General features: G+C 38.1%; 1 protein-coding gene and 1 long non-coding RNA gene across 2 annotated transcripts in view; one reads left to right on the top strand and one right to left on the bottom strand.

The window, feature by feature from the left end:
- Positions 1–4,614, bottom strand: part of LOC140928761 (lipoxygenase homology domain-containing protein 1-like) — a 54,364-nt gene extending 49,750 nt beyond the window's left edge. The window contains exons 1-4 of the mRNA XM_073378545.1: positions 4,340–4,614; positions 1,790–2,261; positions 1,325–1,453; positions 102–292 (exon numbers count right to left, since the gene is read on the bottom strand). Coding sequence (XP_073234646.1) covers positions 102–292; positions 1,325–1,453; positions 1,790–2,240 — 771 coding nt within the window. The 5' untranslated portion in view covers positions 2,241–2,261; positions 4,340–4,614. The remainder of the gene's footprint in view (positions 1–101; positions 293–1,324; positions 1,454–1,789; positions 2,262–4,339) is intronic.
- An 11,275-nt stretch (positions 4,615–15,889) lies between these two features.
- The window catches only part of LOC140928767 (uncharacterized), an 11,370-nt gene continuing 3,516 nt past the window's right edge, over positions 15,890–23,743 (top strand). Inside the window, exon 1 of the long non-coding RNA XR_012164667.1 lies at positions 15,890–16,089. This is a non-coding gene — a long non-coding RNA (uncharacterized lncRNA). The remainder of the gene's footprint in view (positions 16,090–23,743) is intronic.

Genomic DNA, 23,743 nt, shown 5'->3' with positions numbered 1-23,743 from the left:
CCAGGCTTATATCTTTGTCTTTGTAAGAGCATGTATAATATATTTTTTATCAACTGTAGTGAACATTATAGTATACAGTCCTGTAATAATTCCGAAAATACCTTTCCAACATCACTCGTGGCCACCATAAACTTGTATTCTTGACTGCTTTCAAACAAATTTTTATTATCTCCTGCTTGTCTTAATTGTATTTTTGCAGTGTTTCCTTTAGATCCAAACAATTGAATGTAGACATTTCCATCTGTTCCTTTTCCCTTCACCTCACCAAGTTTCATTTTAATGTTGTATGTCACTGAAAAAGCATAATAAATATAGATGACAAGAATCTTAATTACTGATCTGAGTACATGTATCAAGAACATTAATTTACACTACAATTTATTCAATAGGTCTTTTCCAAAATCCAAAACCCTCACTTCAATCAACGTCAGGAAAAGTATTTACAACATCGGTGCCCCTTACCACAAGTTGACAAAAAATAGCAATGAAGAAAATTTTCAAAAAGGTACAGATGTTTGTGTTCATTGTATTAACAACACAATGCTTGGAGATTAAGAGTATCATTAGGGTAACATTAACTTCAAAACACACAGATGTATTCCTTCTCTGTAAGTTTCACTACCTAAGAATTACTGTCAGCACAAAGAAGCAATGGTGGGGAGTACATCCGTGTTGTGGGCTAGATTGTGATTCTAAGGTCAATAGTTAACAGGGTGCGCCAAAAATTTTCTTATCCACTTGTCCTTCAGACAAGCACTATATTAAATTTGGTTGTCCGAAACCCAAGGGTTCTTGTCCAAAAAGTTTTGCTCAAAACTCAAAAACAATCGGGCATATATTTTACTGCTTATTATTACATAATCAGCCTTTTTGCAGGTAAGTTAACAGGCCTGGTTACTAAGACCAGGTTTCTAAGCCAAATGGAGCTCGTCAAAAAAGAAATGATTGAAATGGCTGTGGAATGGAGAAGTTTTAAAGGAATATTTAACCTTCTTTTGACAAGCATGAGGTTCGCTTTTATGACTATAAGATAAATTTTAATTCTACTGTAATTTGAAGTCAACTTTCATCTGTTTCTGCATTTTTTCTAATTAAAAATGTGCTTGTCCCACAGACAAGTTATGTCAAAGGTTTACTTGTCCGAACTGTATTTCTACCTGTCTCGGACAATCGGACATAGGTTTTGGCGCACCCTGTAGTTAGACATGTATGACGTATGAGTCTATAATGTGCCAAATTGATCTATACTTGTAAATAGCACTATGTTAATAGAAAAAATAAAGTATTACTATTTATAAATTGTCATTGTTATTAATGTGCATACCATTCCCATCAGGGATGTCTGATCTTGGTCCATCTGATGGTGCCCGTTGCCTCACTAATGATGATGTGCGAGGAAGAGTTGATGGTTTTGGTGGAGCAGACGCTGTTGTGGAAGAACTACTTGCCAGAACTGCAAAACAATAAAGCTTGTACTCTTTGAACAGGTTTTTAAAACATGAAAAAAGGCTTATCTTGTCTGGTTGTTAATTAATGGGCTAAATGAAATTTTGTCACAGTTATGCATTATTGCAGTCAAGTGCAGTTCTTAGCTCCACCAGTCTCTCCAGCACCACCCCCAACAGACATCTTTGTTGAGTTTAAATCTTAATAAACCTCAGTATTGGTAGGTGGCAAATATAACACTGGGAGTGGCAAAATTGAGAGAATCTGGCTCTTCTTCAACGGGCTATCAATATAATCCATGGGCTTGACTCTACAACAACTGTTTGTAAGGGGCCTTATTTACCTGGACTTTCACCTCTGTTAGAAACTTTACTTCCAGTTGAAAAGGATGAGGATCGTATTGGCATTGTTAAACTGGAAATCTTTGTTCCACTGCCTGTTGAACTAACTGACGCACCACTTGATCTTCTTCCTGTACTGCCAGTGCTGTATGTACGTTGCAAGGAACCTGTTTCACCAGAATCAGAATCCCGCTTTTTATATGGAAATCTGTCATCCATGTTATCAGAACCCGAGTCTCCATTTACCATATAAATTGTTCGTTTACTATAAGATCTCTCTTGTGTTGAGTCTGTGCCATTTGTGATTGACCCATTGACATATGCGCCCGGATCATTAGAGCTATCTGAGTAATGCCGCTCAGTCCTTGTGTGACGCATTTCTTCACTTATCGTACGAACTTGACGCACTTCTCGTCTTGTGAATGATTCACTTCTTGCAGTCTCCCACTGCATTTTTACAGAGCCTGTAAGAAGCTGCGGAGATAATAAAGACCAATACATTTTAAGTCTGAGAAAAACAGCTGACATTTCGTGATGCCACCACTGGTTTCCTGGTCAAATGATGTCTGAGGAATGATCACAACAATTCCACACCGATGACGTGTCACTACACAGATCTGGATTACATGTAAGAGCTTCTCATTAGCTGAAGAAAATTTCTCACATGACCCAGTGTTGGTGTTGAAAAATGTTGGCTGTTTTCTCAGGCTACAATATTTTTAATGACTATAAGCAAAATACACTTTTTAGCTACCAAAAACAGGTATATTTTAATGGTAGTTGGGTCTGGGGGGAGGTTACAGGAGGTACTTATCCCCCCCCCCCCCTGAGATGACCTGCGGCGTTCTAATACAACTTGCAACAAACTACGGTACGTGGTTCATTGGTGTTGAAATAAAACATGATCATATGAGACAAGGCTGAAGAATTTATGTTAAAAACCATAAAAATGTTTTTTGGGCACGTAGTGTCACCAGTTAGTTACGCCATTCATTAGTGGTGAACCCCCTCATAAGAAAAATCCTGGATCGTCCCTCTATCCCCTCTGTTTTACAGAAAATAAGGGAAAACATTTCACTTATACTTATGTTCACTTGATACAAGGTGTCTGCTTTTAAAATATGAAGTCATCTCAATCCTGAGCTTTCACAGTAGATTATAGGTCTAGCCCTTTTTAGTCATTAAGATAAAAGTGATAGTGAGGGAATTGAGTACCAGAAAAATGCTTCGAAGAAGTAAGTGGGGAGGTGAGGACATTAGGATTTGGAAATATTTTGAATCAATAATAAAACAATGAACTATTGAATTGGCTTTTATATGTTATAAAGAGTTTAAATGCAGATCTTGGAGGTTTTTTTCACCTTGGATGATAATACCCTCCTTGACCTGCATAATTCTTCATATCATCCTCAGCTTCATTCGATAAGTCTTATTGTTCCACATAATCAGTAAAAATGCTTTCTTCATTAAAAAAACTGTTGCATAAAAATAGCTAGAATATAATACATAATAGCACGATTTTTGGCTCATCTCTGTGTAATATGATTTATTACTTACAGCTGACGAAAAACAAAGAAAACACCAAACCTAACCCATAGTCCATAAAACAAGGAGAACGAATAAATTACATTTCACCGGGGATGACCCTGAGTTTTTGGAAGTGGCTACTCATGAATACTTTTGAGACCGTCAATAATGCAACTTTTCAAACTAAAGGTTAAGTTGTCAAGACGTTTACTGAAAAAATAGAACAGTCCTTTGTCATGTTGACTATATGGAAAAGCAAAATAAAGACGAAGGTCACGACATCTTGCGCTCGATTACATTCAAGAGTCTGTTCATCATCACGTGCAAGAAACAAATGCTAACCTAACTAATAAATCTTTGAAAATAAAATGGAAAAGCTTCACTTGAACTAATCGGGGTGTGCTGCAAAAAATAAGAAGCTTAATGTAATTACAGAACTTAATAGGACACGGCTTCAATAATACATGCACAAACGTAGGCTACCGCACAAACTTTAGTAGTTTTGATGTTGAGCTAAATGCTTACTTTGAGGACCTGGACAAACTGAATTAGAACTTTAAATCATTATATTTTAAAGCCAATTTAGAGTTAAATTCATAAAGTCCACCGTGATAAGAAGATATAATCCTAAAGTCTTTTGGAATCGTAATCCTCGGTTTATCCTTTTGAAAACATCTCGGAGTGAATTAAGGGGACAAGATAGTTCAGTCTAGAGCGTGGCTAAAAATATATTACACATGCCTTCGCGTACACTTGCTTAGGTTTTTTGTTTTGTTTCTGTCTTCTGATATTGAAATGGTTTCTTCGCTTCAGGGAACGGCTGTTAAATTTATATTACGCTTAAGTTTACTTCTGTAATATAAGCACAAAGGGTTGAAATGGCTTACAATTGTTTACAAACGTTCCTTGTAAAATTGTTCAAAAGGAACGAGCGTTCTAGAACCAAAAACGAATAAAATAAATCGAATGGAGTAAATATAGCTCAATGAAATAACAAAATGCATTGATTGGGCATGAAAAATTACCTTTTTCGAGTACCAGGGTTGTGATTTGCCCGACAGAAACTCGTTTCTCCCGCCGAAGTCTGAATCGTCCCCACAGAGTTTTCAGATTACATAAACGTTCTGTCGTTAAGCAAACCTCTTGACTTTCTTGACAGCTTTCGCATATCGAGTTACGGGACTGATCGAATTGTGAACTTGAAAAGCCGCCAAGCATCGGTGGTATATTCGACTGTTACAATACCAGCCACTGTTTATTTTGAAAGTGGCATCCAATATATTTCATTCGCCATATTGATAACGGGCGAAAGGGCGAGGTTACAGGGCAACAATTCACACATCGATTATCACGGGGGAGGGGCAAATTTCAATTGTTTATTACAGTCTGGGAGGATAATTTATACAAAATTCAATAAAATAAACAAGACTCTGCACTAGTAATCAACCCTGCTCAGATCACTTTATGTAGAACAACACATGCAATGATCTCAGCTCTGGAAGAGAAAGAGTATGAAAGAGCCAAAAAATGGTTTTAAAGATTGGCGTAAAATTACCGGCCGGGCAAAAAACATCTATCTTATCACACTCAGCAAGCACCTGAATGGCGAAACTGGCAAGAACTCAAGTGTGCCAGAAGTCTGCAACTCTTTCAGCGCGTTGTGGATTTAATTTAATAAGGCCACCCGCAAAAAATAATCATTGACATATACCGCAGTCATATGATTGGCTCAGCTATAAAAATTGGAACGGAAACATTCTAGATAATTCTTCTATCCACGAGATTTCAAACTTCTGTGATCCGACTACTGTTGTCAGATCTTCGTTTCTGGATTGAAAGCACAAGAAACCATTTTTTGTTTCTCAGAAAGTAGTAGTTATGCTTCACCCATTCACTTAGGACTGTTCTAATGAAAGCGCGTATTAAAAGCTAAAAATATCCATTCATTAAAATAGCTGCCTATGAAATCTGAGTTTTTTATGGGTTACCTCGTGGGTCGGCATCCTTGTTGTTCTCCCGATCTCCGATGAGTTAATGTCTTATAACGCAGAATTATATAAACATATAGCTGAAGAGTTAGTCAGCGTTTTACGTGGTCATACATGAGTCAGGTGTAACCTGGCGGCACTTGACGATTTCTGCCCATGCCCGTCTGAGTCGCAAACAGAATAAGACCGGTTCCCACGCTTTCTCATCCGGTCGGAGAGACATCACAACCGAATTATTCTAAAACAATACCTTGTTTTGTAATTCCGGCTTAAGCTCGTAGTTCCTTGAGAATGAGTCATTGCTCTTTTGATTTTTTGCTTTATTCTTTGTTCCATCTGATTGTGGGAAAACTTCACGCTTCATTACCACTAAACAATTAATCGAAACGGGACTCGGTATTAAAAAACAGTGCAATTTGGTACAGAGGCAGCTGGGCCGGTCGATTATGACTGGCCAAATGAAAACAACTTCTCAAAGCTTTGTTTTACCTTACACGATGACGATTTATTGTATTGTTTAAATTATTGTTGCTCACCTCATCTTGAAATCAAGGTCAATCAAAGCCTCGGGACAAAAAACTAGTCAGAAACTGATTTCACTGTAACAAATTTTCACAATCGGGTTAAGGTTGCTGGCTTTTGAAGTCAGTTAAATTTGGTGTGGCGCACAAATGTAGGATGCAACAATTTGTAAAAGCCTTTATCAACTCAAACTGACAACCATAAAGTAATAAAAGAATACTGAACAAAGGTACAAAAGTTTCCTAAGTACTAACAATTGTCGAGTGTTGAAGAGACATTTGAATGGCTGTACAACAATCAATTTGTAAATTGTTACTGAATACAGTCTCGACCTTTGCGTTTGCTTTGAAACACGGAGCAAAACTCGAGATCTTTTTGAGCCCGCTTACAAACTGCATAAGGCAAGCAAACATACAGCCTTCTCCTTTTTTTGCGGCGTAAATCACATTTTTTTCTATGCATGCAGTGCTGAGAAACGCCGGTAGAACTCAAACCGTCTTAACGTCTGCGTCGTTTTTTACCAGCATCGCCTAGTTTTCAGAAAACTTTTTGAGATGACAAACTCATTCAGGCAATCTCTTACCTTAATTCAAGCAATTTCGACCTTCCAAGGCTACGATTTAAGGCACCTTCTTACGGAATTTTGTCTTCATGGAATTTTCGTTGCCGTGGGAGTTTTAAATCACACAATGTTTGACGCTATGGTTGTAATACATTTTTTATGAGCCGGATTTGCTGCAGCACGCTTGCTGTGAACAACTGGTAGCTTTAATTTGTACCGTATAACCCAAAAAACTTCATAACATTTTAAACAAAATAACGTCATTAGGACTAACTAAAAGATTTGTTAACGGCGGAGAAAACAGAAAAATGTTGACTTTATGGGAAAAACAATACTTGAAAAGCCACCGGTGCAAAATGCTAATATAGGTAAAATCAGCGAGGGGTACCTAATTAACAGACATTTGCCTTAGACAATTCGCGGTCTGTACAAAAACTGCCAGTTCTATTTGAGTTTGAATTTGAATTTGTCTGAAAAGATTTGTTAAAACCTAATAGGATAACCTCAGCGCCTCTGCCTCGCTGCAAGACCAACTGACAAGTGCCTCTTGTTAGTGCTGTCATAATTATGAGTTGTCTCCATACAAAGTAAGGTATCTTAACGGGTCTGTAATTGGTAGAGATATCTCCTTGTTATATAGCCACAAGACACAACAAATCGCTTGCTAAAACAAGACGGAGCTGTAAATATTTAATCGACTTTCCATTAAAATTCAACAATTCGTAGTTGAAATTATTACGGAGCTGAAATTTAAAATAAAATTGTTTTTTAATTATGATCCTGCAACTGACGAATCGATTAATTTAGAATAAAATATATATCATGCTCAAACAATATACCTGATGTAGCCGGTTTTGTGTTTAAAAGGTTTACAGACTTAAGATGGACAGTATATATTCACAAGCATGAACTAAGTAGAATAACGACTATGTAACAAGAATCGAAAAATTTGCTTGAACAAAATTTGTCATCTTATTCCTAAGAAAACTAATATAAAGAGTAGAAAAAAATATATAGCACTTTGACAGCAGTTCTGCATCAGCTGAAATCTAGTAGATATTCGTATTACTGCCGAAACTCTCCCGTTTCTCAAGTAACTTTACACCGGCACACACTCTTTAGTCGAATTAAAGAAATGCACTGAGAACCGGCCGTATTATACAGAGGTGTATTATAGATAATAGTAACAAGACTATTGTCAGTGGAGTCTAATATGTTCCTACAAATGAGTACTCTAACACAAAAAGTCGGACGATCAATCAATACTGAAGCAAACTTTGAGATATGTTAAACTAAACACAAGATGTCCCTAGAGTATCATTGGCTTTAGCATACAGCATTGGCTTTCGAACTGAGAAACAAAATAAATAAATAGTAAAAAATTAAGAGTAACTTTCCAATTACAGTGCCAGTGATGTCGCGTACTGTCCAAAATCGGACTAATCGGACGACCTTGCAGATAATGTTTGCAACCTTCAATCGGAACCACATGATCAACAAGGCGATTTCGATCCGCTTTTTTCGGTGATTTAGTCCCTCAATCGGCGGTCTGACTGTCGTATGGTTCCGGGCTCTCTTGTTGTTGTGTTTCTTAATCCGATGCATGGGCTGCTTTTGGAATTTCGATTTAACTTTCCCTGTTAATGATGGTAAGGTGGCGAAGTCGAAGTGAACCACCGCAGGTTTACCCTGTGCGAAGTGTACCATGTAATCTTATTGAAAAACAGAAAAATGGCGGAATTGTGCCCTCGATTGTAAAGGCGTACACAGCACGGTTTCGATACCTTAAAACACCATCAATAAAGCTAAGTTGTGTTTGCCTATCACCTAACAAGGCAAAATGTCCATTAACCTGAGATATAACTACATAGAACAAGATTCGAAGTGACAATTAGAGCTATGAGAGAAAACTTCACTGAAGAAACGTAAAAGGCAAAAGTTTATCAGCTTGTGATAGTTACAGAGATGAGGAGTTATCACTTAAAAATCTATACAGCAATATTGTAACATCCATTTATTTGAGGCTGATGAAAACTCACTTCACTTGATCGTAAAAGATTCATCAGGCAAGTGATGGGTCACCTGAGAAAATGAAGATGAGGAAGCAAAGAGGATGAAGGAAGAAATAATTATTACCCTCTCTAGCTGATGTGATCCGTCTGCGGAAAGTAACGCGAGGAAGGTACAAAGCACTGTTGTAATGACTGAGAGACCACAACTGAAAACTTAACACTGTATAACGTTTAGGGAAGAGACCCGGGTGAAATGCCGAACGGCCGAGGAAGAAAACCACTATATCTTTCAGTTTTCGGCTGCTTCTGTGTTTCTACGTCTCATTAAATAAAAGTGTTGTGAAATATTGTTTCAGAATCCAGGGAAAACGAAAGTCAAAGTCAAGAAGAATAAGTTTTTAGGCCAAGGCAGAGAACACTTTCGTTAGAATCCCTTGTTCTTAACAGCGGAGCTACCACTGTAATCGTATAAATGTCATTTCTGTTATCCTGGCTGTGGCACAAATCTTCCAAGCACCAACTTCTTTCACAATGGAAGACTTTATCAGTATATTAATCATGTGTAGAAGCTTCACTTCTAGGCTTGGCTAAAACTGACATTCAGCAACAAACTGAGCCTGTCCTTCCTCTATCAGTGGAAGACAGATGTAGCTGGATGTATGGGAAAAAATGGGCTTCTTCGCGCAAGTTGCTATAAGCTGAACTGGAAGAAGCTTTCATATCCGTCAATTAAAGAGCGTGATAATAGACCCATTCCCTGAAAAACTGACGCTAACTTTCCAAAGAACCGAAGATGGACGAATAAACGAATAAATAAATTAATAAAATAGTAAATAATGATTTATAATCAGATTTAACAATAATAATGTACACATTGGTTGTTCGTCTACCATTCCTTGTCGAATTGGAATTGAAAATGATGGTTTTTGAGGAGGGGGGAAAACTGGAGTACCCGGACAAAAACCTCTCGGAGCAAGGGAGGTAACCAACAACAGACTCAACCCACATATGGCATTGATAACGGGATTTGGACCCGGGTCACATTGGCTGGAGGCGATTGCTCAACCCCTGCGCCATTCTTGCCCCCCAAAGAGGCCTTACAGAGGGATCAGAGCATAGCTGCAAAACAAGTATAGGATATAAACCCTGCTTCTGTTCGCTCAGCCAAATCATTTTCATGATGACACGCCTAGAGAACGTCTGAGCATGCAGCAACTCTTGGACATATTCTTTCTTAAGTCCGCTCATGTAAGGTGTCATCAAGACTAGGAAATGCGTGGCTGTGTCATTGACTCTGTCGTTTTCATGAGGACACGCCTAGACAGAGCCTGAGAATGGCTTTCGGTCCGGTAGATCCAGTAGATTTAATGTCGTATAAAGTGTCAAGACAAGGAAAGGCGTCGTTGTGTCATTGACTGTCTGCAATCATTTAACTCTTTCAATGTGTTTAAGAAAGACAAGACAATCTAGTCAAAACCTTTATTTATACACGATGATATTAAAAGCTTAGTAGCTTCAGGGGTCGTGCCCATGTCTTTGTGTTGATATGCTGTTGTATTGGCACAATACTGACTGATGTGCCAGGGGACACCCAAGCTTTCGCCTGCTATAATTATCATCGCCTTTCATTTTGCTCTACGAGCATCCATTAATGCTATCGCAGCAGAAAATCATGATTGCCACAAGGGATATCGACCGCATTGCTCTACTGTTCGTCAAGGCATACCGACAAAAGCTTGGGCTCTTCTAATAAATGTGAGCATTAGCCTGCAGAAAAAGATGGCCTAAACGTTAATTACCTTAACGTTAGTTAACCGCCTTTGAAGAGCGAGTGGTCATTCGACGATGAACATCAAAGTAAGTGAAGGCTTCTTTTTTCTTGGCGCTTAAAACGATACTCTGCAACTAAGATATTAAAGCTTGCAAAACCAGGATGACATCTAGATGCATGTCTTTTCAACAAAGATAACGGATCAAGATGGACAACCATCTGAGGATAAGATGTTTTCCGGTGCTACAGTAGCGGGTGAGCTCCGCTTCTATGTTCGTCTTTTCTATGCTACCGAGACACTGATGTAGTAGTATACTCTACGTGTGCGGAGAAAGGTATAGCACTTTCAGGTAAATAAATACTAATATCGTGTTCGCAGTTCTACCCTGGGATCGGAGCCTCTCCAAAAAATGAACTTATACCATTCTTGAAAAGCGTTTCTTGCATGTTCCTCATTATGGACAAGTGGACTCGTTAATATCAGTGCCACGAATTTAAAGTAAAGTCAGTAAAATAGTTCTGCTACAAGCCCTGATTTTTTCTGTGACTTTCAAAATGAAAGAAAGTAAAGGGTTGTTTTGACATTTTAGTCTGGGAAAGAAATACCAGGTTGCGAGCACCTCTGGCATTGTTAAAAGTCTTAATGTAAAAGTCTTTCTTAATTCCTCAGTGGCTCTCTTAATTAATGGAGCAAAAAAGGCCTAGGCCTAAACCAAATAAGTAAGTGCTAAAATTAGATGAAATGTAAACATGAAATAAATAAATAGAGAGATAACAGTAAATAAGACATGTTAAAAGTATTGACAAGCATAACTAGCCCCCCCAAAAAAGTTCTTGTGGCGAAGGTTTTCATGCAAACATGCCATGCAGCCTAATGGGTTGTCATAGAAATTCACTCAGTCGGTTTTCAGTAGGAAAACAAATTATCAAAAAAGCGTTTCTTTTTTCATAAATATTCCCGGGTTGCATGTTATCAAAATCGCGGGTTCACGGCATTACGGTGTAAAATAGTTGCACTGATCGTTATTTCAGTTTAACCGCCGTGTTTACCTTGTCTCTACAAGTCAAACAGTTACTCAGTCTCGTTATTGTAACACAATTGTAACACCGCCTGATCCTCGCAGTGTTTCAAGATGAAAGTTCATGTCATTCTCAGTGATTGTCTGTGTCAGTAGGGTAACAGAGAAGTGCGTGGAAGGTGGGAGCGTGTTAATAAAACGATGATATGTGAGATATTTATTCTGTATTTTGTACTCTGTAGTTTGTAACCGCGTTATTATAAAAGAGTATTTTGTACTAAATATAAAGTGCACGTTACTGAGGCGAAGAGTGATTTTTTTACACTAACGTCACGCCTGTTAAAGCGTCACTTCAGCCTGATTTACGTATCCGTTCTATAAAGCTCATATGGCGAAAGGACAGTTAGCAAAGACTTTTCTACCTTAAAAAAAACTTTAATGCGGATAAGCTCCAGTCAGCTTTATTTATGAATTCGCCGATAACCTCGTCGATATCGCGTGACACTGACTTAGTTTATTGTTTATTATCAGTCGTGATTTCAAAAAAAGCCTAACACCATTTTTAAAGTTATACAAGTTTGACAATCTGACGGAAAATGCTCGTTTTGGCAACCATAATTTGAGCGCCACAATAACAATTTCATTGCCAGACCACTTCTTAAATAAAAAAAACTTTAAATGCAATTATTAAAGAACAGTGTAAACCGATTATAACAATCTGCTGAAAACTGTTAAACTCCTACTTAATCTCACAGGAATTAATTTTAAATCGTGATTTCATTCTTCCTTACCTGCAACTTCGGAGGATTAACTTTAACGTTACATCCAAAGGTAATTGCCACGGTTAGAGCTATCGACACATAAATTTACTAAACCTCAATAACTTTACTGACGTGAATATAGATGAGGTGAAATGATTGAATTATCATAGAATACAAACAATCTTTTATTGCGACAAGTTATCAATATTTATGATTTTTTAACCTCTGTGGGGTTTGAAGCTACAAGAGAACACTATTGGCTTTCCAGTTCAAAAGCGTTCCTTTGAATTTAGAATAACACTGCTTGACGTAGTACGCTTGTACTGTCAGTTTTCTAGGTACCCGCGGAGCAGTTTGTCTAAAGTGGGTTTACAAACTCTGAACGACGCGCTTACAAAAATAATTTTTTGCTTGCTTCTACCGGGCATCAAGGAGATATCGTAGGGAATACCCAGGGGTGTCCTTTCTTAGACAAAAGAAAATCTCTAGAACTACCTCACAAACGAGAGAGGATTCCTGCAAAAGGCTTAACTGCGGCTTGCCTGACAACAGAAGGAGAATATTATTTGAGTCGCAAATGGTAAAAGTTTAAAGTTTCCATGTACACAACACGCTAAAGCAACGCATTTCGGCGTGCCAATAAAATCTGAATTGGGAACTTTAAACGTTTGTAGCAGATAAGGATTATCATTTTCAAATTGTAATAACAAGAAGCCACGGGAGACGGCGAAAATAGCGTCTTTTCGTCAACAGGGCCACTTTTGTTATCTTGGTTAAATTGTTATTAAAAATTGCGGTGAGATGCTCTAGGCTGGTCAGCGGTTGTAACATAAACTCAGTTTCTATTCAGTGTATTGTGGTAGAAGATGATGAAAGGCTAGCCGCTCCATTTTGAAATGAACGGCAAACAAAGGCGGGATTTCCAGCAGCTCATGATGGTGGGAAATCTTGGTGTGTACTCTTACCTCGTACGTTCCTTCTCGACGATTTGTTGGTTTTACTGCACTTACCGACAAAATCATCATTATCAGTTACAAATCCAGTTTGCATACCTGTTCAATTAAAAAAGATAAGAGAAACTTACGTTACAAACCAGTCTTTCCGCAAACTTTTCGTATAAGCAACTTTTCCTGAAATTAAGAGCATCTTTTAACCAAATTGTCTTTCCTATTAAACTTTTAATTTTATTATGCCAGCAGACTATATAACCGATAGTCTACTTTTTACTGCCCGTCTCGAAAATTAAAGAGTCAGTACACTCAGAGGTTCTGGGTAAAAGCCCAGGATGTGAAAGTGTACCGTACTCGATTCACGCGTGGTAGGACATCTAGATCAGTTGTCGGCCAAACAGAGATTTTCGCGAAGGAGTCAGTAAATAAGTACGATTCAAGGCCGCCAGTCCGGGCTTGGTGTTAGTTCACCTGTGTAGCTAGTCAGTGAAACAAACGACAAACACGTACGAGGCACACTTTGTTGTGAATCGTTAGCTTTCTTCCCTTACAGAACGTGATGAGGTTCTCCGAAAAACTTTGCCGGAGGCGGCTTAAACAAAATAAAAAATATTATACAGCACCCAAACCAGCTTTTTTATGCGTAGTGGTTTCAAATAACATTCATTGTCGTAAGTAGATACAAAATTATAGTTTGGAACGGAAAAAGACCCAGGGGTGGCGGCGTGAATAGAGACCTTGGTAATTTTAAGTTTTTTTGAAATAGATTCGATAATCAACAAGCAAAAGAGTTCTAAAAAGTCGTATTTCTTCTCAAACGTGGGATTGTGATGTTTTAGGGTGCAAAAAACCGTGCGGTAAATCACTTACCTCTGGAGAGTGGTCTAGCCGTACAAACGTGAACCTCAAACCGCAAACCTGACGACAAGGCCCTGATCACATGACTTCTTGACGTTCGCGGGAAATGCCAAAAGCCTCAATCTTAAGGTCTCTTCTGTAACAGAGATACCATGGGTCTATAAAGACTTTTTTTTTCGACAAAACTTCGTCCCTACTTTTCGGACCAGTGGCGGGCGGGGGCTAGGAAGGAAAGGGAAAGGCAGATTGTGTAAGATCGTCTTGGGTTGTCATTAAGAGGCAGGGACAGGGGAGCTTTTCCCGCCTAATATGAACGTGGCCCCCAACTACTTTCAAAAGAAAATAGAAGAAGTATAGAACCAAAAGAAACCTCTAGCTGTTTGATTACCCGTCTATTTTTTGTATTTACCCGGCAACTTAAAATCTTAGTGACAACCCTGGAATTTGTGATTCTCGAATTTTTGTCTATGGAGACTTGGTGGCAGTCTTGAACTACGTAAAAAAAAAGTAACATGTGAAAAAAAAAAAAAATAAACAAGTAAATAAACAACACAGTCCAAAACACAGGGAGTTGAGAGAAACTAAAGATTACCAGCTAACTCTGTTTTCAAAAACACAAGGTGGAATCCAGTTAGTCTTACGTTTATCAACTTAAAAGTTTAAAGAGCTCTTTATGAAGGGGCAAAGCATTTGTGCACATCATGTGTACATCAACGTGGTGGTTGTTAATAAATAATAGAAATGCATCTGAAATTTTCTTTGGCTATCTGGGGGACTGATTCACTTGTTAACACAATAACTATTTTATTCACAAATATTAGTCCCCTTGAAATACTTCAATGCGCAGATGTGGCTAATTAGAATAGACTTTTTCAAATGCGTTTGGTAACCAGCTTATCTTTTTGAGCTCAGAGTTTTGTCACGTAATGCTGTCTCTCTGAAACTCGTCATGCCAAGGAGGTTATTGAGTTGAAAACATGTAACTAGTTGCAAATATGGGACGTCTCTAATTCCTGATCAGTCTGGTAAAAACTATTACATGTCGAGGATTTTAGAAATACGACTTAGTCACGTGAAACGGTCAATGTTGTGATTCTGTCTGGGTTCAAAAGGTTGACGGCGAGTCGTACTTCATATCGTGAGTAAAAGCAATTTTATAACCTATTCTTTGGAAGAAAAAATCCATTATTCACTCAAAGGTCAATTTAAGATCAACCACATATGGGCACACCAGGTGGGACCCCGAAAAAGAAAGATTTTAGTAAAATTAGCTGTAACAACCGTGTTAATCTGAAATTCCAACGGGGACTGAATAAGATAGCTATTCGCGTATGCTTCAACTGCATCAGTTTACCTTTCATGTATAGTTCAATAAAGTTAATTGAAAAAAAAGTGTCAAATTTGCGTGACGAACTTCCATTCACTCTTGTGTTTTTTAAGCTCTCATTTTCTGATAATCGCAACAAAACAATTTGCGAGGTTAGTTCATCAAGGGCCGGTCTGCCATTTCACGGAAGCATCCGTGAAAGTGCTTTTAGTTAATAATGGTTCTAAGTGGACAAATGACTAGAGAAATAAAGTTTGACAAATTGTTTCGTCTGTGCAAATGCTACCCTTGCCAACAGTAAACAAGGGAGAGCACCAATACGGGATTTCTTTTGCATATAACAAATGACAGGACTTGTAGTCCTTGCGAATAAATTGTAGGTGTTAATTGCTCTTTATAGTTAGGCAGGCACGCAAATGAAGTGTGAGGCGATTTAAGGGCGTTAACTAGGCCCTTATGAAAAACACCAACCTTTAAGTTTCAGGCGTTTAGCCAGAATTTGTCTCTTTTCTGATAACTATCTCCTCTATTCTAAAAAAAGTCAAAAGAGCCAAAATTTAACGGACAAAGTGGCAAAGCTCATTTCTTCTTTTCGAATACTTTGTCACAGTGCAAATTTAAAAAGCTTGAGTGTTTAATGGCCTTATTATTTTCTGCCTGGGATGGTGAAAATGTTTATTCGTGGAGTGTTCCACTCGACTTTAAGCCTACTTAGTTTGAGACCGAACAGAAAACGTTTTATCAGTCACGAAACATTTGGTTATAAATAAGAAGACGATAATTTCGTCTTGTACAGACGAGGTACAGTCTTTTTACAACACAGCGAGCAGACTTCTGAAAAGGTACACTGCAATATTGTAGAGCGTGAGTTACAAAATGATGATCCGAGCGTTCATTTTAGCGTCCATCATGTTGCTGTTCATAGCTTTTGTTCAGGATAGTGAAGGGCAGTTTGGGACACTTCGTATCCCAACAAAAAAACCTGGAGACGCACCAAAAAGAGAGGTTTGTCCCTTTTAGCTTTCACATCCTATCGGCTCAAACCCCCTTAGACACCTTATGGATTGTAGTATTCTTTATTGCTTTCACACTATTCACTACTTTCCCATTAGCCATAATACATCTGGTTTAACACTCCGCCCCCACCCCCCCCTCCCTCTAAGTTACAAGTTCCCTTGGGAGTATTGTAAATCCCAAGTTAAATTGGAAACAATTAGGGAGCTTAAGCAAATACGACGACGACCACTGACGACGACCTCAAAAAAACAATAGGTATACTCGCACGAATTCTAAGTCTTTTGAAATTTGTGTTCAGCAAATGTTCATGAAAGTGCAGGTCTCTTCAATTTTTTAGGAAAAAAGATGAGAATAGAGTGGGTAAGAATCGAATCCAAAGTGTAGTATCTGCAATCCACCTGCACCTACACCACCTACACCAGGATTTGCTGCTCACCCTAACCCTTAATAGAAGATAAAAATTTCGAGTCAGTGCTTACCCCTAATCACTATTTTCAGATCTTTACCCTTATCAGTATTGTCAGTGTTAACCCTGATCACTATAGTCAGTAGTGTTCGAAGCGACAAGGAATATAACGTTGTGTAAACTTCATAAGGTGTCCAAGGGGGTTTAGGCCGATGGGATCCATTGTTAACTTTCTTTAGTTTGTATAAATTTGATGGCGTTAGGCCGCCATTTCACAGCGGTCAAACGAGTGAAATTTGCAAAAGTTAAGCGAAATACTTCAAAGTTAAGGTTGCTACTTTCACTATCGAAAGTTTAGGGTATTACCAACATCGTGTTAGTTATCTAAACTTTTTAAAAGTTTACTAAAAAAGTTCTAAGTGATTGAAAACCGATGCTGACGTTATTATCGACGCCATTTTCAAACATGATTCTCTTTTAGTGCGAAGCGTTTTCGGCGAAAAAAGCTCAAAATTTTGAGGAAAATGGAAAGATAGTTATGTTGACTAACTGATTTATACATCTTTGCCCATTTTTCTCTAACTGGTAAATGAAATCCCAGCAATAAAAAACAAAAATAACGATTTAGACGTTTGACCGCGGTGGTTAGGCCGCCATCCTTGAAGCAAATGGAAATTGAACTAGCCGCAAGGAAGGAGGGGCGGAAACGGAGGAGTTTAGGGGAGGGGAGGGGAAGAAAAGAGAAAAACACTTGCCGAAGGCGCCTATGAAATTAACGAACACCTCCTAATTAGTTGCGCCTGATTGGTTCCTGGAAGGAAGGAAGAAAGCCAAAAGGCGATAGTTATAGAATTGGTGATGGCCCTTTCTTTCTTACTTTATTTCTTCTTTATTTCAAAATTTTTTACGGTAACATCATTGCAATACCTCACAGATAACAGCAGAACTCGAGTAGTTTAAGGTGAGTCACTGTAGGCGTTTTCTTCGGTTGCGCGAATGTTTATGGTCGCGTCACTACAATTTCCGAGTTCCAAAAACTCTCACTTTCAAAACGAGGCTACTTACAAAACCTTTCTTATGAAAATGAGTTTTATTTGCATAAGGATAAAAAAATAATCTTCATATTAATGTTTTTGCACTTTGCCTCGCTTTGAAGCAGAGGCTTGGGGCAACTCGAAAAAAAAATCGAGGAGTTAACGCCTTCTCCAATAAAGGTTAGCATCAGGTAACATCGGCTAAAGCCAGACTGTTTCTTTCAGTAAAAGTACATGAAGAACAACTTAAGTCCAACTTAACTATGTAGTCAGTACTCGAACTGAACGGTCGTCCACTAGTCCAAAACGAGTAAAAAATTCCGAAAACGAGTAGTTTTTTTCTCCACTAGTCCTCTGGACGAGTAAAGTTATCACTCTCTGAGAAATACATGTTGTTTATTATTTGTATCGTACTAAAAGTGTTAAAAGCCTTGAAACAAACGAAGAATTGCCAAAGGCAAACATTTCAAAAAATTGTTTTAGTAAAATCCAACTAGTTGGTCAAAAATATCGAGAATAAAAAAATTTTAGCTAGTTAAAGCTAGACTTTCATCCTTTGTTGCCGCCAAAAGGCGCGCGCTTTTCGCTGCTAGTAGGCTATAACATATAGCCTTGTAGTAGCTCAACCAATCAGAACGCAGCATTGATAATAGACCACTAGTTGGATTTTACTAAAATACGATAGATAAATAGTACTGAGATGCTTTGAACCCGCCGCGAGTCATTTGCTTAATAACCCGGCCATATTCATATCCAGTACACCATCGAAGACTAGCCGCCGAGTCCAGTAATTTTTAAAATGTGCATTTATTCAACCCTAATCCCATTACGATATTTGAAAGCTAACGGTTTTCACGTCAGTGCTTAACCCTAATCACTGCTGATAAGTGTTTAGCTCTCTAATCAGTACGTTCTTCCCATAACTGGCGTTCTACAGTTTTTTTTTTTCAGCAAGGTTAGTAGGTTTCTGTTTCAGTATCGTAACGTTAACAGAATAATGCGTTGAGTAAACCTCACAAGGTGTCCAATCTGGCTTCAGCCGACGTCTAATGCTAACCATACTCCAAGGGTTATTTCTACTCTCTCTCCCCAGTCTTCCTCAGTGATGAATAAATCCAGTAGCTTTCGCTCGCCCCCAAAAAATGCAGGCTGGATTTAAGCTTCATTCAGATGTTGAGATACTTAATCATCTGTCTCTCATTCACCAGTGATTTTCTCACACTAGTTAATTTGATTTATTTCACTTTATAAGAAGCGAGAGGAATATTTGTGCTGCAGCAAGAGCCCTGGACTGTGCTAGAAAAAAACTTGATACATGAACAGGGAGAGGATCAGATCTTATAAATGTTTACCTGAAATCAAAAGCTTACGAAAAATGTAAAAAAAACCTTGATCAGAATGGTTTGTTGAAGTAAAACAAAGGTAAACATGAAAATTAAAAAGCCTAAAATAGCCATAGAAAAATAGAACCACTTTTCTTGGCCCTTTTCTTTGTTCTAACCTTCAAATATGAGGTAATCTATTGAAATAGAATTTATCATAGCGCATGTGATAAGTAACAAATGATAAATACCTCCGCCAACTGCTATGAGTGCATTCACCAGTGCCCAGTTTTAAACCCTTTTTTTTCCTTGTTCGAATCATAAAAAAATCTTTAAAATCCTGTACGTTCATAATAGTTTAGTTTCCTGTAATAGCGCAATTCTAACCTTTATCCCTAGTCGTTAAATCCATTGTCCCAGTTTCTTAGTAACACTTCTATAGCCCCACAGCAACCGGTACTTTGACGCTAAGTATCATTATTATTATCATTATAACTCTTGCAAATATTCTGAAGAATTAGCGGATCGGGATTAATGAAGACGATCATAAACAGAGAAATATTTAGAATTAGAAAAATTCAATTACAGTCGAAGCTCTCCTTGCGACCATTTTCTCGCAAGCGGCCCACTCTAGTTGCGACAAACTCTGTTTGAACTGTGACTCAAGGTTTGTGAAAAGTTCTTTTATAAGTGACTCCTGCCTTAAGGTGGCTCCTTAAAGAAAATTGGCCGTGCGCAGCCTGAGCACTAGTATGGCGCGAGCTTTAAAATCCGCGCGACGTCCTCGCAAAAATTAAAACAAACATGGCCTCTCGGTTTCTAGCCTGAGATCATGCCCTCTCCCTATTGTCCCTTTATGTCTCTCACGGGAAGAGAGCATGATACATTTCTTTGTCGGATCGCATGTAAAAAAGCCAGAATCTGGACTTTTTTCTGATTGGATCAGGAAAACAATATGGATGATTTGCGCTGTTCCGATTGGCCAAAAATGCCGCCATCTGTTAGTTGTTGATTTCAGTCTGCATTTTTGCTTGCGAAATGAGGAGTGAATACACACGCGAGTTCGTTTTGAAATTTCTGCCGGCTCAGTTTTCTTGAATTTGAAGAATGCCAAAATAGAAATTTCATCCATTGAAAAATTTTCCATCTCATCGTATAGTAAAAAGTTGCAGTCAAAAATTCACCGATCCTTTGAATGCAATTTGATACCGGCTACAAGTTACAGAGGCGGCAAACGGGTTCACTTTTCAAATAATCAATTCATGAATGGAATCTTGACTTTGTTTGACTGTAATTCGTCCTTCAGAAACCTGCGAATTATTCTGAGCGATCTTCGCTTTCACAACACCTTTCAGTTTGTGAAATATGGTACTTCAGCCTATTTTTTTTTCACTGCTTTCGGCACAGAACGAAGTCAACGAGCTTTTGCCAGTAAATTCTTTATTATTTGTAGCTGTTAAATAAAGGTACGGCAGCTCCAGCAAGCAGTATTTCATCAGAAAAACAACACAAGTGCACACAGCTTGTGCACACAGCAAAATTTGATTCCCGTCTTGCATTTGTAAACGCTCTTAGCTAATAACATGGCAGGTCAAGCAGACGTTAGATTATTTAAATTAGGGGGTGGTTGACGGCTTGTTAAATGGATGTATAAGGCGTTACTTTTTTCCCCCTTGAGCCTAAGAAGCAAGGAAGCAAAGAAGCAAAGAAGCAAAAAAAAATTATAACGCCTGATCTCAAGTTATTCAGTTTCGAAATATTCCCCCCAAAAAACTTTATTAACTTTCTGTTGAAGCTCATTGTGCAAAAAGTTTGATTAGTTAAGGTCAACATTTATGAGAGGAGACAATGTTACACCGGTTACAAGTCACTATCGATCTCCATAAGAGTAAATTGTATGTAAAAACAAAGCAGAAATTTTCCCAAGACATTAATTCTTTCGCTTCAAAGGTAGACAAACGTTAAATAGTCGAAGTAAATGGTGAGTGGAAACTTTACTAAGAAAACAAAGAAGTAAGTACACTAACCCAGAAGGAAGCAACGTTGCTGTTTCTGGCATTTGAATCACGGTCAGTGGAAAGATCTGAAAGATCGAGCCAATTCCCGAACAAACACTGAAGATTATCTTCACTGGCGGAGCTCCTCGGTCACTTTATTTCTCTTACATTTGATTCTAGAAGTGGCTTTAAGACAAGATTACAGGGAGTGTAAATGTTTTTGTTTTGTTTTGCCAACTCTATCACATTTCTTAACAGTTGCAGTACCTTTGTACTGTCCTTTTTTTTGTTAAATCTGTAAGAGCTAAATTCCTCCATTAAGAAAAATACAAATTTCAAAATGTTGGCATAACCGTCTTAACGACCCCATGTTTTTTCCACTTTAAAATGTTAAGCAATATCGATTATATAAAGTGGCAAAAATTAAAGACATTTCACCGAGGGAAATAAGAAATATTAAGACAAAATGATCAAAAATGACTAAATTACTGCCTGTCTGAGGATGCGATGTTGCCATGGCAACGTCCTTAATCCAGAAAAAGAAACTTGATAAAGGAGCCTTCTTATACGAGTAAGCTCAGCGGTGAATATGGTGAACAAAATCGCAAAGACAAAGTAACTAGATTTCGCTCTGTAACGTATGCTAGATAGCTAGGGTTATTAGTAAATACTCTAGGGAGCCACCTTAAGCGAACGCGGATGATTTTTTAGGAATATAAACCTTCCCTTTTTTTTCTTTGTCTCAAAATTCTCGTACTAAGTAAACCAAACAGTCAAGACTTAAAAAGCATTTTCTCCGATCCAAGATTCTCTCTTGGAAGGGATACATAACATAAGCGATACTAATAGTTAACTCCGAATGCGATAGGTTACCGTAGTAAAATAAGAATCTTTTAAAGATTATTTTACCAGAATGTATTGTCGAGTATTGGTTTTTGCTGAAAGTTCTCGAGACGACAGCCATCGATATGTTTATCACATGGTGGCTTACGAAAGCCCATTCTTGTAAACGACCATCAACGCTAGTTGCGACCATTTTTAAGAATACCAAGGTGGTCGCGTACTAGAACTTTGGCTTTATTCGTATGAAAACTCACTACTTAGCGTACACATGTGTGAGAACATTATACAGCCGAACTATAATGGGCTCAAGTTAGCGCGATCCATGCCCGCTAACATGCTGTGGATCCGACCAAGTGGATATAGTATACGGGCTTAATTCTTTCCAGACCGGGTAAAGATATGGTTTCTTTCTCTTGAAGTAACCTATAAACTCGACTTTACAGTATACTATAATATACTACGTTTCTTTTAATTCTGGGTATTTCGAGGGAAATACAAAGAATTTTGGATTTTTTGACTAATGCTTTAAATTCAGTGTTATATTACACCTGCCTGGTGACTATTAACTGCGAAATTGAAATGTTCTTTGTCACTATTTACAGATTTAAATAAAATGTTTAATCAAACTAAAGGAGTTTCGGCAACTGGACAATCTTCTTTCAGTACTATTGTGGAACCTAACTAAAAGAAAGGAAAAGTATCGAGATGCTAAACCCGGGGGGTACTCCGCATATGAAAGGGGTGGGGATAAAACGACATCATATTTAGCCATGAAAGTCTCGTTTAGGGTTACACGCGAAAAAATGTAAATATATATATATATATATTGTCTGTGTTTTAACATGGTCTCTTTTAGAGGTCAAAAAAATGCTTGGGCCACTCCCAGATCGGTCTCTTTAGAGGTTGTTCATCGTAATTGAAGACTGTTGGTTAAATATAAAAGACTAGCTGAACTTCTTCATGAATTCTGTTCGCTATTGTCGTTACGTCAATGAAGACTTTTAGCCAGGCAGGGAAAAAACATGAAATAGATCAGTTACGTGTCAAAATTGTTGATCGCCGCTCCTAAGTAGTACTTGAACAGCTGTGTGCACTTGAAACAAAGCTTTGTACGTGCATGTATGTGTGACTCCCCAGCCCAAAAACACAAAAAGTGACAGTCCTTCAGTTGACGCCTTGGAGTACGTTTCTTGAGTGTTCTCTTATCAGTTCAACAATAAAGCACAGCGGTTCCCTTTGTGAATTACAATATTTAGTCGGATGAGCCGACCCGCTTAACCTTCAAATGCCCTTTCCTTTTAGATTGCTTATAGACCAGTTGAATGCTGACTTTCTTTAATACTTGATTACAACACTGTCAAATGAGAAATCAAAATCACAGAAATACAAGCACGTGCGAAAGGTTTGTAAGCCCCAAAAAGAAATACACGGGACAATTACAATTTACAAATACAGTTTTTTTACAACATTTATTGTGAAAAGAAGCCACTGACTTTGGGGCAGCTGGTAAAACTTGCGCAGTCATTTGATTTGTTTAGTTTATTTCGCGTCCTATCAAGAGGAGGTATGAAACAAAAAATGACCTGGTCCCAACGAAAACAAACCTATAACGTCAGTGGCTTCATACATTTTGCAGGAAGAGCATTGCGCTCCGTTTATACCGAATCTCTTTGAGTCTCTGAATTTCTCATACTTCTATTTCGCCCATAACTGCCACAATCATTTGCCTTTTTCAGTTAGTTGACTTATCAGAAAAACGTCATCAAATTTTTTTCATAACGCACCTCTGGTAACATAAAGCAAAGTTCTAGAACATTTACCATGAACCTCTGCACAAGCGCACTACTGCTACAGGTACGCAATGCGTGAATACAATCACCCACGTTTATTTCTTTAAAGGAAACTGTTCGAATAGAAGTTAAGTGACTTCCTTGCCAAAACAGTTTTATCTGAATATATAGTCATATCATATCATATGATATCGTTAATTGCAAAATGTCCAAGGCTTTCACATCCTATCGGCTCAAACCCCCTTAGACA

This window comes from Porites lutea, chromosome 2, assembly GCF_958299795.1.
Source record: "Porites lutea chromosome 2, jaPorLute2.1, whole genome shotgun sequence".
Classification (NCBI taxonomy): Eukaryota; Metazoa; Cnidaria; class Anthozoa; order Scleractinia; family Poritidae; genus Porites; species Porites lutea.
This window is presented reverse-complemented; position numbering and strand designations above follow the sequence as displayed.